Raw genomic sequence first — 14,286 nt, 5'->3', positions numbered from 1 at the left:
GACTATGCTGGCTGAGGCTGATGGGAATCCCCAACAACCAGAGGAGGATGGCTACCCCTGATATAATAAAACAATCTGCTACCCATGAGAGCAAGTGTGGTATAGGACTCAGGAGGCCTGGATTCAAATCTCTCATAATAATCGTTCTTCACAACACCCTTGTGAGGTAAAGGAGAGGGGGGAAAGGAGAATATATGCAACTCCTTTGAGGAAAAGGAGGGTAAGTAAGACACATTGACTGGCAATGGAAAACCAAGTTCTCAGATAGCTGTCTCTCAGATCTGCCATCCAAGAATCTTGGACAGGAGATGTCAGAGGTTAAAACCAGACTCAGTGCTCCACCATAAGCTATGGCACAGCTGACAACTCATAATGTGACAGCAGATTAAAAACCTTCCTTCACAGAGTAGCGGTCACGAACTGCCTCCGGTCATGTAATGAACTGAGCATTGCAATACTCCTGCTACCCTTTGGCAGGGAGCAGGGTAATGGTTGGCTCATAGCCCAGCTGGATACTATAGGTGACCTGTTCAGGTGAATCACTACCACCATAAAGAAAGAGGTCATCTTGCACTACTTTTCATTACAAAATTAAACATTTTTGTGGGGGGAGGGCTACTTTGTCCTTTATAATTTTACCTTAAAATGTACAGTATAGGCACCCGGACCTTACATGACAGTGCACTAAAGGGCAAGGGTGCAAATAATGTTGCTGCCTTTAAAACCCACTAAAAATACACCCAGTAGGGAGAGTTCTATACTTGGAACTGGTTTATTGCTCAACCTGAATTTCAAGTCAGATCCTGTCTGATTGTGCCAGCTATAAAGCACTTCCCTGTCACGTTTACCACAGCTTTTAAAAAGGTAACCAATGCAGTAGTTCTGCATAAAAATTCTATCCTGTTCACACTCATCAAATTTCCACCCTGTTTTGGCCACCAAAATTAGTCATAATTTGCAGAATCTATCCTGAAAAATAATGAATAACATTTGATAAAAGATTTAAATAATAAAAAACCACACATGCAGGCAACTGAGGTAGATGAATTCTCCATTTCAAATAGATCATCAAAACTGAAAAGTACTGACTATTCAAAACCAATAATGCTCATACCATTTGTTTCCCTGCCTTTAGAGGGTAAAATGTTTATGGTTGTCAGGTGAAACACCACAGCTGACTGCTTCCACATCAAAATTACATGGCCAGAATACAGCCACTGTGTTTTCAATTTCATGCCAGTCCTTCTCTCCCAACCAACTTATTTCCCCCTTTTATTTTGATGCATGAATCAAAAGTCAGAAAATATATAATATTTAAGTTTGGTGTACCTTTAGCCCAACATATTGGGAATGGACTACAGCCGCTTTTCTCCATATAGATGACACCTGCTTGTTTCGGGGCCTGTTGCCCTGCCAATTCCAAGAACAACATACACACAATCGTATAGAGATCACGCCAGGCTCCAGCATACAATGTTCCAATTCAGGTCTCCAGTAGTATTTGCTCCCGCAGGGGGGCTGGGAAGCCAGCCGCTTGAGCGCAGTCACAAGCAGGAAAAATCAACTACTAACCCTCCTTACATTTAGCGTCTTTCAGGTTTGGCTGCAAAGGTAGAAGCAAGAAAAGACCCACCTCCACACCACCCCATTCCTTAGTGCTGCTCGAGTAATATATTCCGACAGCGTGAAGAATGCATTTCAGTTTCGGAGTCTTCGCATGCCTCAACAATTTAAAGCACAGATCATCCTTTTCCCTGGACAAGCTACCAAACAGAATGCAACCAGCCAGCAATGTGACTGTGTGCGTCTGTATTCCTAGATTCATTCAGGAGAGGCGGAGGAGGAAGGGAGGGAGAGGGGAGGGGAGGGAGGGGAGGCGATTAGCAACAACCTTATTAATATGCTAATCTCACCCTTCTGTTCAGTTCAGCCAGCAGACTCCTGTTTACAAAACTGACAGCAGATTCTAAAACTGACTAAGCTGCAAATCAAGCCTGACCCAGGTCATAGCTGTAGATCTGCTCCTGCAACCAGTTTAGCTTTAAATCCATGCCTCTGGCATCGTACCTACCAACACTGACATTTGATTTTAAATAACTATTCTGATGAAACAAGAATAATTGGGGGAGGGGGGGAGGGGCTGCACTAAACAATGAGATGTAACCTCTAATCATCTTTCATTTAAAGACAACCCAATTACAAACTTCATACTTTCTAAGTACTGTAAAGTGTTCTGAAATATTCTCAAAATTTATCTGCAAGAAAGGATTACTAGAAAAATGGAAAAGATACCTCAAAACACACATAGACATGCACACACAATGGAAGAAAAAAGGTGACCCAAATTATACACCAAGTATGGCCATTGTTTAAAATGTCTTGAAGCTAGCATTCAGCAAAGGTCAATACATACGGGTGTTCTGTGCATATTATACTCCAACCACAAAAGGTTAACTGAAAACAGATTCTGTTTCCTTCAGCACGCACGCACGCACACACACACACACACAGGTGCACAGAATATCAATGATAAACTGGCTATTTATACATACACACATTGCAGCAAACAACACAGAACGTGGTATATACATTTTGCCTCTTCCACTCACACAGTGACACACATACCAAGAAAGTGTTTTAGCAACTGCTGGATTTAAACAGCTTTGTTTACTAGCCAAATGCATTCTCCCACAATGTGCCTGGGCTCATGAGTCCCTCCCAGAATGTGAAAATGCTTTCTATTTAACATGGAGCAGGTTGTGAGATACACAGGTGTTCTGTTTTATTACCGTATTTTTTGCTCTATAACACTCACTTTTTCCCTCCTAAAAAGTAAGGGGAAATGTGTGTGCGTCTTATGGAGCGAATGCAAGCTGCGCAGCTTTCCCAGAAGCCAGAACATCAAGAGGAATCGCTGCTTTCGCTGTGCAGCGATCCCTCTTGCTGTTCTGGCTTCTGGGATTCAGAATATTTTTTTTCTTGTTTTCCTCCTCCAAAAGCTAGGTGCGTCTTATGGTCTGGTGCGTCTTATGGACCGAAAAATACGGTAATTAATTACTCCTTTAGCCCTGAAGAATACTGTTTTGCGTATTGCATATCGGCTTCCATTTAAGTACAAGTAAGCATGGCCAACTCCACTGCTAAGCCAATATTGTTGCAAGTCATAGTCAAGCTCATAGCCAGGATAGCAAATATGGCTTCCTGTGCCACTACATTGGATGTGGTTGCAAACTGTGCTCTGCTTAACTGAAATGGAGATGTCAGGTACAGGCAGCTCCCCATCGATGCAGAGGTTACATTCCAAGGAACCACACATTTAAGTAAATTTGTATATTGGGAACACCATAGGAAAAGTCTGCAAACACCCTCCAAACCTCCTCAATCAAACTCCAACTCTTCACAGGCCTCAAATGTCAGTGCAAGGGCTCCTGGGATTGCAGTTGCAAAGGCTTGGGGGATTGCTAGATGCTGTTTTTCTGCCATTTTCATGCCCTTTGGGGCCTGTTTTTGCCCCTTTCCTTGCCACTTCCAGGCTCGCAGCAATGCACACAGCCACGGTCATGTGTGCCTTGAACACGTGTAAATGTGGAGTGTTCTGTATTCTACTTTGACGGCACTTCTTAACATGCTAAAATCAGAGGTAGTGGGATTGTTTCTGTTGCCCCAGCCCGATTAAACTGAAAGATAGCCATGTTGGACTATTAGGCAAATTCCAACATCCTTATTAGGGCAATACCTTTATTAGGCCAACCAAAATACCACAAAACAGTGTGCCAATCCCCCTTTCCCAGTTCTGTTTACCATCCAGCGCCAAGATAGCCAACACTGTCCCATCCAGGAGATAACTGCATGCAAGGCTTGCAATCTATACATGCATTTGTCTTGGAAGACAGTGCTTTGTGTTTGGTAGTTGCTTTTAAATTTTTCAACACAGTTTATAAACAACAATAACAACTGTCCCACCCATATGTTGTTGGATTCCAAATCCCCTCAGACTCAACCAGGATGCCAGTAGTCAGAGAGGATGAGAACTGTAAACCAACAACATGTGGAGGGCCCCACTCTGGCTATACCTGATAGAGTCTGGTGAAGACTTCCAGAAAACTCAAAAGCTTGTATGATGTTTTGTGACATGTTGATTGGTCTCATATAAGTATTGCCCTAACACAATCAGTCTTTGCTAACACTCTTATTTGGTAGCTGTTCCACTTACATGTGTTCTCCTGAACCAAGAGTGGGATGTGGGTTTTTTGTATGTTTCTTCTTATTTCAATCTTTTTAAATGAGGCTAGCATTCAGTATCCAAGTTAATTTTCATGAAGTTTTATTCTTTCTTTTTTTTAAAAAAGGGAATAGTTATAATGTTACAGTTTATTAAGCAGTCACCTGTGATATAGAGTAGCAATACAGTGAGCTATTAAAATAGCTTCTCAGTTACATCTCAGCTAGAAACACCACACCACCCCCAAATTTAACAATAATGTCATCAGCATGTGGATGACATACAACTCTACTCCTCTTTTCCACCTACTTGCTCCAGAAGGCTGTTTGAAATGCTGAACTGATGTCTGGAGGTGGGTTGGGGTTGTAACATACTGCACTGGTTGCCAGTGCGTTTCTGGGTTTAATTTCAAAGCACTGGTCATGATCTTTAAAGTCCTCAGCAGTTTGGGACGAGGTTACATGAAGGATCATATTCATTATAGTAACCTGCCAACACCTAATTTATGATATGTGTCTGAGGTCCTGCTCCCCTGCCTGCCTGTGAGAGCAATCCACAGGGAAGCAAAAGGAGGCATTCCTTGGAACAGACACATGGGAAGCTTGCACACATTGTTCTTGGTGCACCTCACTGCTACTAGTTGCACAACAAGAACAGCTGGACATGTCTACAACAAGCTCTGTTCAGCCCTTTTGAAAAGAACTTAGAAAACTGGGTTCCAATACGGTTTAAAATAAAAATTAGAGCACAATTGAACCATTAGTTCTGCCCCACTGCTCAGGCATAATGACCAAAGCTCCTTCAAAGTTTAAAGAGTCCCCACCATAAAACGACATCTCCTTATGCATATAGTCAGGGCAGGAAAGTAGGATGAACAATTAACAAAAATCCTCTCAGCATCAATTTTCAAGAACAGAACACCTGTGTACAGAACAGAACAAGTGCAGCAGTATAGGCACAGTAGTTTCTACTACTGCACAAAATATAAGGCATCTATTAGACGACCAGATGCAAAAGAATGAGAGGACTCATATACCTAGGACAACTTTTGCCAGCCGGAGTAGACAGTACTGGACGAGACTGGTGAGTGACTCAGTCAGTATAAGGCAGTTTCGTATATTTACCCATAATGTTAGTTAAAAGCTTGTCAGGTAGGGAAAGCTGCACATATTGAAATGTTTTCTTTTACACAATTATGAAACTCTAGAACCAAAATGTGGTGTAATATCCTGGTTTGATTATACCAATTGTGGTTTGAACAAACCAGTGTTTCATCAACTCAGAAGAAATGGAAGACAATGGTTTGTCTGAAACCACATCCAGAACACTAAGCTACAGTTGAATGTTATGTCTGACCTGAGTAAGTTACATGCACACAAAGATACAACTGCCATCTTATGCTTTGGCTTCATACAAGCCAAACATCAAGGTTAGTGTCTCACTTTCTGAACTGAATTTTTTCTCTCACACGTTTTAACTGAGAGCTGTTTTTTATACTCCCCCTTCAGCACAGATTATCAGACCTCTGGAAAGCTAATACCCTTAATTCCAGAAGCACCTCTGAGAAAGAACCATTTCCCCTGCACTCTAGCAGCAAATGATTTCCTGAAGTTCTTTCATACATTCAGGGTAGAATAGGAAGGGGGATGTTGTGGAAGGCTATATCTCCTCTTCTGAACTTCGCCCTCTCACCTCTCTATGAAGCTCCAAAAGGCACCTTTTTGACAATCATGAATACTACAGGGGAGACCAAATATCTAGAAAGAAAAGCAGATGGAATCCATATACTAAAAAAAATAAAATGCAACTGGTAAACAGAATGCTTCTTGCACCTTGAAAATAATTTAATTGCAAGGCTCTCCCTACTATATATGTGGTTCACTGAAATATAAAATCTTCAATTTACAGCATTCATTTATGTATGTATAACATTCGTAATGAAGTTCTCTCGGCAGCTTACAATAAATAAGGAATACACAAATGAAACACAAAATAAGACCTAAAAATATTAAAAAGTAAATAAAAACCATTTAAACAAATATTGACCATGACCCACCACAGCATGACATGTACAATTCATTAAGAATGAAGGAAGTAGCTGGAAAGGGTGCTTGACTGGGGTCAAGACAAAGGGGCTCAGACATTTCTTTTAAGGTAAGGGTTTTATCTAGACTTTGGCACCAGCTATACTGTCACTGATAGCAATACAAAATCCCAAAGCTACGGAATAAGTTTCTCCTTAATCAAATGAAGTCAAAGTGTCTCACTTTTTGGTTTATAGAAAAGGTGAAGAAAAAAACTGAATTAAGACACCACATGCTTCCTTAAATAACTTGCATGAAAGATAAATATAGCAGATCTACTCCTCTGAGGCTGCAATCATTTCTTTTTCCTTTATGAGCAGACTTCAGAGAAGCATTGATCAATTTTCCTAATCCAGAGCACCACATGAAGTTATTCATATGGATTCCATTCTTGCTGCTTCTCCTTCCTTCACTCCATCCAGTTACCCTCCATGTTCCCCAACCCTCCCTAGGTGGCCCTTAGACAAGCGACTATTCTCCAAGCCTCAGTACCTCACTCCCACTGCAAGATGGGGATAATATTAAGATATGTTACAGAGCAGTTGTAAGGATTACCAAAATTATTTATGTGACATGCTCTATCCATTCGACATACACTATATGTTAAGCATCATTACCACGTTCCACCAGTTATTGTATTTTATGGTAAGCAACAATCACTCAATTGATTTAAAACAAAAAATAAATAAAAGCTTGTGACGTAATATTAATGCCTGCTCAGAAAACTCACTTATCACTTTGGCATCCCAGGCTTTCCCCCAGAGGAACCCAAGGGGGCACACAGGGTACTCTTGCACTCTATCCTCACAAAATTTATGTGAGATGGGTTCAAGTTGAATAATACATTATTATTTCACCAAGCTTTTAATCACTTGTTAATATTTCTTTTGAAGTTGTATTTTGAGTGACTGTAAAAAAATTTGCATTGTATTAAGATGCATGTTTAAGGTTCTAAACACCTTAGGGGAGCCTTTCTCAACACTGGGTCCCCAGATGCTGTTGGACTACACAACCCCCATAATCCCTGGCTAGAAGAACTAGTGATCAAGCATGATGGGAGTTGTAGTTTAACAACATATGGGTACCCAAGGTTGAGAAAGGCTGACTTAGGAGTTCTTCTGAGGGTTGAAAGTTAAGTTGTGCCTGCCGGGGGATATGTATAGAAGCACGTCAGGAAAACACTAACTTAATAATCTGAAGCACTTGTTCTCTGCAAAACTATGAACATGTCCTGTTCAAAAAAGAGGGTTAATGGCAGTAAAGCTGTTCATAATGCAAACACATTTCTGGTCTCTGGAGCTATTGAAGGCCCACCTGGAATAAAATCTCACTTTTGAGTGGGGGGGGATTACAAAAGTATTGAGGGCCCCTCAATTCATGCTCCAATTCCATGCCCCCATAACCTTGTATTCCAGCGCTAAACCTGACTAAGGTAGGAAGGTTACAGGTCTACTGCTATTCTGAATTGTAGCCATCCTGTCTCAAAACAGATTGTGAAACTACAGTCTGAGCAATGCTACAGTTATTCCCTGCATTCCTTGATCTCTCCTCCTTCCTCTGTGAAGGTATCTCTGCCTTCTAAGCCACCATTACTAAAGCACCCTGCAGCTGGCCTCTCTCTTGCCATTCTTTACATCACTTCATCGCATTTCCCTCGTATCCACAGTGCTGCCAAAGCTAGCTGATCTTGCAAAAGGCAAGCTTTTACAGCCTCGGCCTCTTACCCACAATTTGCACAAAAAGGTAGTCTCCCATGTTGAGCTTTGCCTTTGGAGCAAAAGGTCATCTTCACTGCCTTCACCCCTTTTAAACCTTTTTCCACAGTCTGAAACCATCCCAAAGTGTCAGAATTTTACACACTTCTAGATTTTGCTACCGAGTTATCCCATACTGATCCTTAAAAAAAAAAAAAGCAGTAACTCCATTTTCAAATGTGATTAAGCCTACCACTGTGTTTCTCCTACTACACCCTGACTGAAAAAGTCCATCATCCTTTCACCACAGTATGCCTATCCATTAATGAAAGATTAATGCTTTAGAAGGAAATGCATAATGACACTTGAAAAGTTAAGCTACTCATGATTTTAACTTGTGGATCACTAGAATGAAGTATTTAACAGTGAATGGTTAAATACTTAATTCACTGTTAAAGTTCAGCACATTTTCAAAACCACAGACATATACTTACTGACTGTCATTCACAAAAGGAATACTGTATTAGGACTGGAGACATGGAAAAACAGGTTCTGTGCAATTTCTGCTTGGAGAAGAGAGGAAAAAATAAAAAATGGTACCCAATTTTTATTAAAGACTACATATGAGGCGAATCCCGATAACAACAGAGAGCCTCACCTTCATTTCCTCTCTTTTCGTGATACCAGCACTGTTCAACTGAATCATGGCAAGCAGATTAATCATGTTTGTTCTGTGCAGCACAATGCACAAGTCAAATCCGCACAGGTCACAAACCATGATCCATTCTTAGCACGGGTAAATGACTAAATTACCATGTTCTGTATTTTGGACTTTCAAAGACAAATTGGGTTCTCAAATGAAACTTGAGAAGCATTTTGCAACTGTTTTAATAGGGGGACCTCATAAACCCTTTAAAAGTGGATGACAACAGCTGGTGTCTCACCAGCTCACAGTTACTGAATATGCCCAGCAGAATTGAGGTAGACAGTAGACAACTGATTACTTTACAGAGCCATTCTGGGTTCTGGCCTCTTGTCAGTAACCAGGCCCCGAGGTAAAATATGTTCACCAAGCAGAATCATTAACAGATGGTATAGCATCCACCCACCTCTCCCTCATTAAATCTCTAAGAGCAGAAATTTGAGGACTCGCAAAACCCATCAGAGCAAAAGCTTCTATAACGGAGCCTTGTGATGGTTGCAGGAAATCAGACAAAAGTATAAATTAAGAGGAGCCTTCCTTTGAAAAGGGCAGAAAACTTTATCTTTTCACCACTATTTCTTTTTTAAAAAAGAATAACATATTCAATCTGATTTATTTTTAATTAAACACAATTAAGATCTGTAGCAGGTGCACCTGGCAGAATCCCTGCACCTAAGTTTATGGTATTATGATCATAAATTCCATTTTCTCCCACAGGAATCTTTTCCCTCAGCTGCTGTGTGAAGCTGGCTTAAAATGGAGAATAAAGAGAGGTCAGCAGTGAATTAAATATTCACTGCATCACTGTCGATATGTTGGATTAAAAATAATGTAAACATACCTGTTTCAGTCCATTTACTAGCAGTAGTTCACAAGTTTACTCAGAAGCAAGCCCCAGTGTCTTTAATGAAACCTATTTCTTAGTAAGCGTAAAAGGATAAGAGAACTTTCAAAGGGGAAGAAAAGTTCACGATTTGCTGTTGGATATCACAAATTTAATTCAGATATGAATTTTAACAGTGTGTACTATTATTAGTGTGTACTAATATTTCCACACCTATTCTTGCTGGAACAATAATATAAAACAAACAAAAAGCCAGCAGAGTGCTAGAGAAAAGCTACAGTCTACCGCAACATTTCAGGTTCCCTGCCAAAAATGGTTGACATCCAGAATAACCACAACCCCTTGCGGTTCTCTTATAGGCAATTCTGTGCTAATCAGACTGGGAACAGACACCAAAACAGTCATCTTATTCCACAGGCAGGCATACTCCGTATTCACCCGCTTGCCGGCAGAAGGAGCCTCTGAAGCAGCCATGGGAAATCCAGGCAACGTCTTGCCTAGTGGCTGCCCTAGCCACACAAAGGTTCACCTGAGCTCAAATGACAACTGTGGTGACTGTCCTGGTCTAGGATGCTGCAATGAATATCATTTAATGAATCTTGCAACGCTTCAAAAAAAAGAGAGCCAAACTGATGGTAACCTTTGCAATTATCATCAGAAGTCATTTTGGATGGTTTTCAAATAGCTGCAACACTTTCCTGGAGCGTGGTGCTTTCACTTTCTTCTTCCTCTTCCTCTTCCTCCGTTTTTTTTTAAAGCAACATGTTTTAGGTTGAGCCTCCCTGGGGAGAGCATTCCACAAATGAGAAGCCACTGCAGAAAACGGCCATTCTCACATTGCTATCCGCACACAAAGAAGGGCCTCAGATAAGAGCAAGTTTAAAGTCTATACAGCTAGATAACGTACATGCAATGCACAGAAAACCTTTTAAAAAAATAAATACAATTTATGCTCTAAAAAACAGCAAATTGAATAATAAAATAATGGAAAGTCTAGATTTGTAATGTACATCATAAAACTATCAAAGGTTTGTGTGTTGTTGTTATTATAGTTGTTGTTGGTTTTTAAAAGTGTGCTAATCCCATTGCTCAGTCCCTGCTCCTGCCAACCTAGCAGTTCGAAAGCACGTCAAAGTGCAAGTAGATAAATAGGTACCGCTCCAGCGGGAAGGCAAACGGCATTTCCGTGCACTGCTCTGGTTCGCCAGAAGCGGCTTAGTCATGCTGGCCACATGACCTGGAAGCTGTACGCCGGCTCCCTCGGCCAATAAAGCGAGAGGAGCACCGCAACCCCAGAGTCGGTCACAACTGGACCTAATGGTCAGGGGACCCTTTACCTTTATTAGTATTATGGCTTTCCTGACTGTTGTATCCTGAGTTGTAGTGTCATATCTCAACCATGGTCAGATCTTTGCAGCATTTACAAAGTGTTATCTAGTAGATGGTATTCTTGCCTGTAAACATCAGCAACCAACTAATGCCCCCTAGCATGGTGCCAAAAACCAATAATCAGGATGAAACATAGAACCCTGCCATTAACTGCTTGTTATCAGTGAATATCCCTAAGGCACTTTTCACAAGCACAAGATTGCAAACAGATGTCCATGCAAGTGTTCAGCTTGGCTAGCTCTGTCTAGCAGACAGAAATCTCCCTCAAAATTGGTAAGTTAATTCTCTTTTAAACTAAATGTTGATGTTCTTCCAGAAGATGAAAGCCACATACAGAAATTACCTTTTTCCTCCTTAAAAAAAAGGACCCATGAATTAAATGCAGATGACTTTGAATGGTTTATTTCAAAACAGAAGGAAAACAAATGTACAATATTTAGAAGTGCCTAAACACCTAGATGCGCCTGCCAACCTAGCAGTTCGAAAGCACCCCCGGGTGCAAGTAGATAAATAGGGACCGCTTACTAGCGGGAAGGTAAACGGCGTTTCAGTGTGCGGCTCTGACTCGCCAGAGCAGCGATGTCATGCTGGCCACATGACCCGGAAGTGTCTCCGGACAGCGCTGGCCCCTGGCCTCTTGAGTGAGATGGGCGCACAACCCTAGAGTCTGGCAAGACTGGCCCGTACGGGCAGGGGTACCTTTACCTTTACCTTTAAACACCTAGATGATGTTCAGTAAAAAATAACAAATGTACAGAAGTGGATCTGCATGCAGGCCCATTACCTACTCATATGATTTAAAAGGAATGATGGAGATAGCACAAGGAAAAATAAAATAGAAATGCCAGTTATAAAAAAATACATACTTTCAGAAAATTATCAGATAAATTTTAAAATTTATGACAGGAAAATCAGTGTTTATTACACTTATATTCCAGCTTTTCACCAAGGAGCTCAGTGCAGCATTCTAATGAGTGTGAAGCCCAGGTAAATTGGGTGAGAGGTTTAGATCTGAGTAGAGATCTGAAGCTGGATCTCAACAGTCCTGGTCCAGCAGTATAACGACTATAACTCACCAGTCATCAGTATACAAAGAGACAGCCAGCTGAGAGGTTGTCAGCAAAATTAAGCATGCAAATAATATTTTTGCATCCTTAAGCTCCCTTTACAGTAGCCAACAGTAATGCTCCCCTACCCAAAAATATAAAAGGAAAAAAAGGTAGCAGCAGAGATAAGGCCATCATTATTGTGGCCATACTGCAGGGCGACAAGAGGTGTGGCTAATTGTTATTATCCAGCCTTTCAGAAATGTGTTTGTTTTGTGTGTGTGTGTGTGTGAGTGAGAGAGAGAGAGAGAGAGAGCGCGCATGCGCTCCCGGTGGGTTAATGCAAACATCAAACACTTTCACCTGTACTACTCCAATCATTTCTGCAATCCACCCACCTGCTTTTCTCTTTTATAAAAATGCAGTGTGACCCTCAAAGGTTATAAACACTATAGTAGAATATAGTACACTCAACCTCACCTGTATAGGAACACTTTCTGTTATGGCTAGCAAAACAAAACTCCGACTGAAAGGCTGCTGTAAAAGTAATTATATTTAAATTGATGCTTCAGAATTCTTCCCACCCCAAATCTAGCACTCAACTGAACGTACAACACAGAAGCCTTTGCCTCCAAAAGGCAAAAGAAGATACATGCATCAAATTAAAATTCCAAGGCAACTCTGAATCTGGGCATTGTGTGTCAGTCTACTCTTGTAAGTCTATGGTCATAAGTGCATGCTCTGAGGTTGCCAGGCAACCACAGGATATAATACTATAGGTCATCTACTGCTGAGGGAGGGAATCAGAAGAGTAAACTACAACAGAATGAATGGAGGAAACAGAAATTCCACACATATATAATGCTGGTGGCTTAGAGAAAGAGAGCAGTGCAAGGTGCATAAGTTCTATATAACAATTTCTGAACTTGCTAAAGTAGAATTAGATGCTTATTTTCAAGTCTTACCAAAAAAATCCATGCAAAGAAAATGCATTTCTCAGGCTTCCAGTCTATCAACTTGTGCACTGATCCCTTTGCATTGAACAGTACAGCACAGCCAGGGAGATTCATTCAGGTTCTCATTGCTAAAATGGCAACAATGCTACGCTACATCTGCATCATATCTATTTGACACTTACCTGCGGTAACACAACACCACTTTTTTAATTTACCAATTAAATTTCCCAATATTTCATATATCAATGATCCATACAAATATTGAAGTACTAGTAGCATTGATATTTATTCAATTGAAATCAGAAACCATAATACTTCAACCTCTCTCTTAATACTGCACAAAACAATTTAATAATGGGGGGAAACGGGAAAAACGCGGAGATGACGAGGGAAGCAAAGTCAACCATGTGACTTAATGAATTTATCCACCATATCTCAAACATCAACCACATCTACAGAAACTGAGATAGATGCTCAATTTTTTTATTTTAAAAAATCAATTGAAACATTTATTTATGTACATGCTACAAGATGTCTGGCCTAGAGGACTTTACATACAAATAAAGTGCTGGAGCACAGCCTTCAACACAGCTCTAAAGTGATAAAAATTTAACAAGTTGCCCTCAGACGCCTCCAGTGATTTGCACTCTCAAATCCTCAAATCTCATATTCTTGGCCTCAATTAAAAAAGCAAGAGCAAAGTAAGTGGCAAAGACTTCAAAGCTGTGATAGAAATTAGAGAAATGTAGGATAACTCCCTTATGTGATGGTTTAACAAACTACCTAATCAAGTAATGCATTCAACAGCACACACTTAATCATCCCCACAAAAAGGTTTAACTCTGAAATCAAAGAGGAAAGGAAATGTTCACAATGACCTTTATCTTCCAGCAACGACAAGAACAACAGAATCTATATTTAATCCGATTGTTAGCTGCACACTATGACCAAGGAGCACTGGAAAAGTCCACTGCTACAATGCTTCCCCACAGAGTAGAGGTGCATTGTAATGGAAATGGTTCAGAACAGAAAAGACAGACATACAAAAGAGTCGAAGACGATTCCAGACAGTTACTGCATAGTGCTAAAAACGTGCTATCAGATATATTCTGTTGTTGTTGTTGTTGTTTTAAAGTGTTGCTTTTCAAATCTTCAATTTGCCTTGATGCCTATTCTGCATACTAAAAACAAAATTCTGTTCCAAGTAGTTGTGAGAGAGGGATAAGCAGAAGTAAAAAAAATCACCTGAACAAAAACACAAGATCACATATTGCAGCACTAAGAGGCAAGAACCTCCTTAAAGATTGTCCTGTAAGCAGCATAAATAGTATAGCAGAAAGCTAAAATT

General features: G+C 40.5%; 1 protein-coding gene across 13 annotated transcripts in view; it reads right to left on the bottom strand.

Annotated features, from left to right (window-relative positions):
• PTK2 (protein tyrosine kinase 2) overlaps positions 1-14,286 on the bottom strand; it is a 189,832-nt gene that overhangs the window by 129,684 nt on the left and 45,862 nt on the right. For 3 of the 13 annotated variants that reach the window (XM_028736084.2, XM_028736083.2, XM_028736091.2), the window contains exon 1: positions 1,330-1,764. The exons of 5 other annotated variants lie outside the window; for them this stretch is intronic. In XM_028736084.2, coding sequence (XP_028591917.1) covers positions 1,330-1,432 — 103 coding nt within the window. In that variant the 5' untranslated portion in view covers positions 1,433-1,764. Of the gene's footprint in view, positions 1-1,329; positions 1,768-14,286 lie in introns of those variants that run through there. 5 more of the 13 variants (XM_028736077.2, XM_077932698.1, XM_077932703.1 and 2 more) reach the window with 4 other exon arrangements.

Source organism: Podarcis muralis, chromosome 8, assembly GCF_964188315.1.
Source record: "Podarcis muralis chromosome 8, rPodMur119.hap1.1, whole genome shotgun sequence".
NCBI lineage: Eukaryota > Metazoa > Chordata > Lepidosauria > Squamata > Lacertidae > Podarcis > Podarcis muralis.
This window is presented reverse-complemented; position numbering and strand designations above follow the sequence as displayed.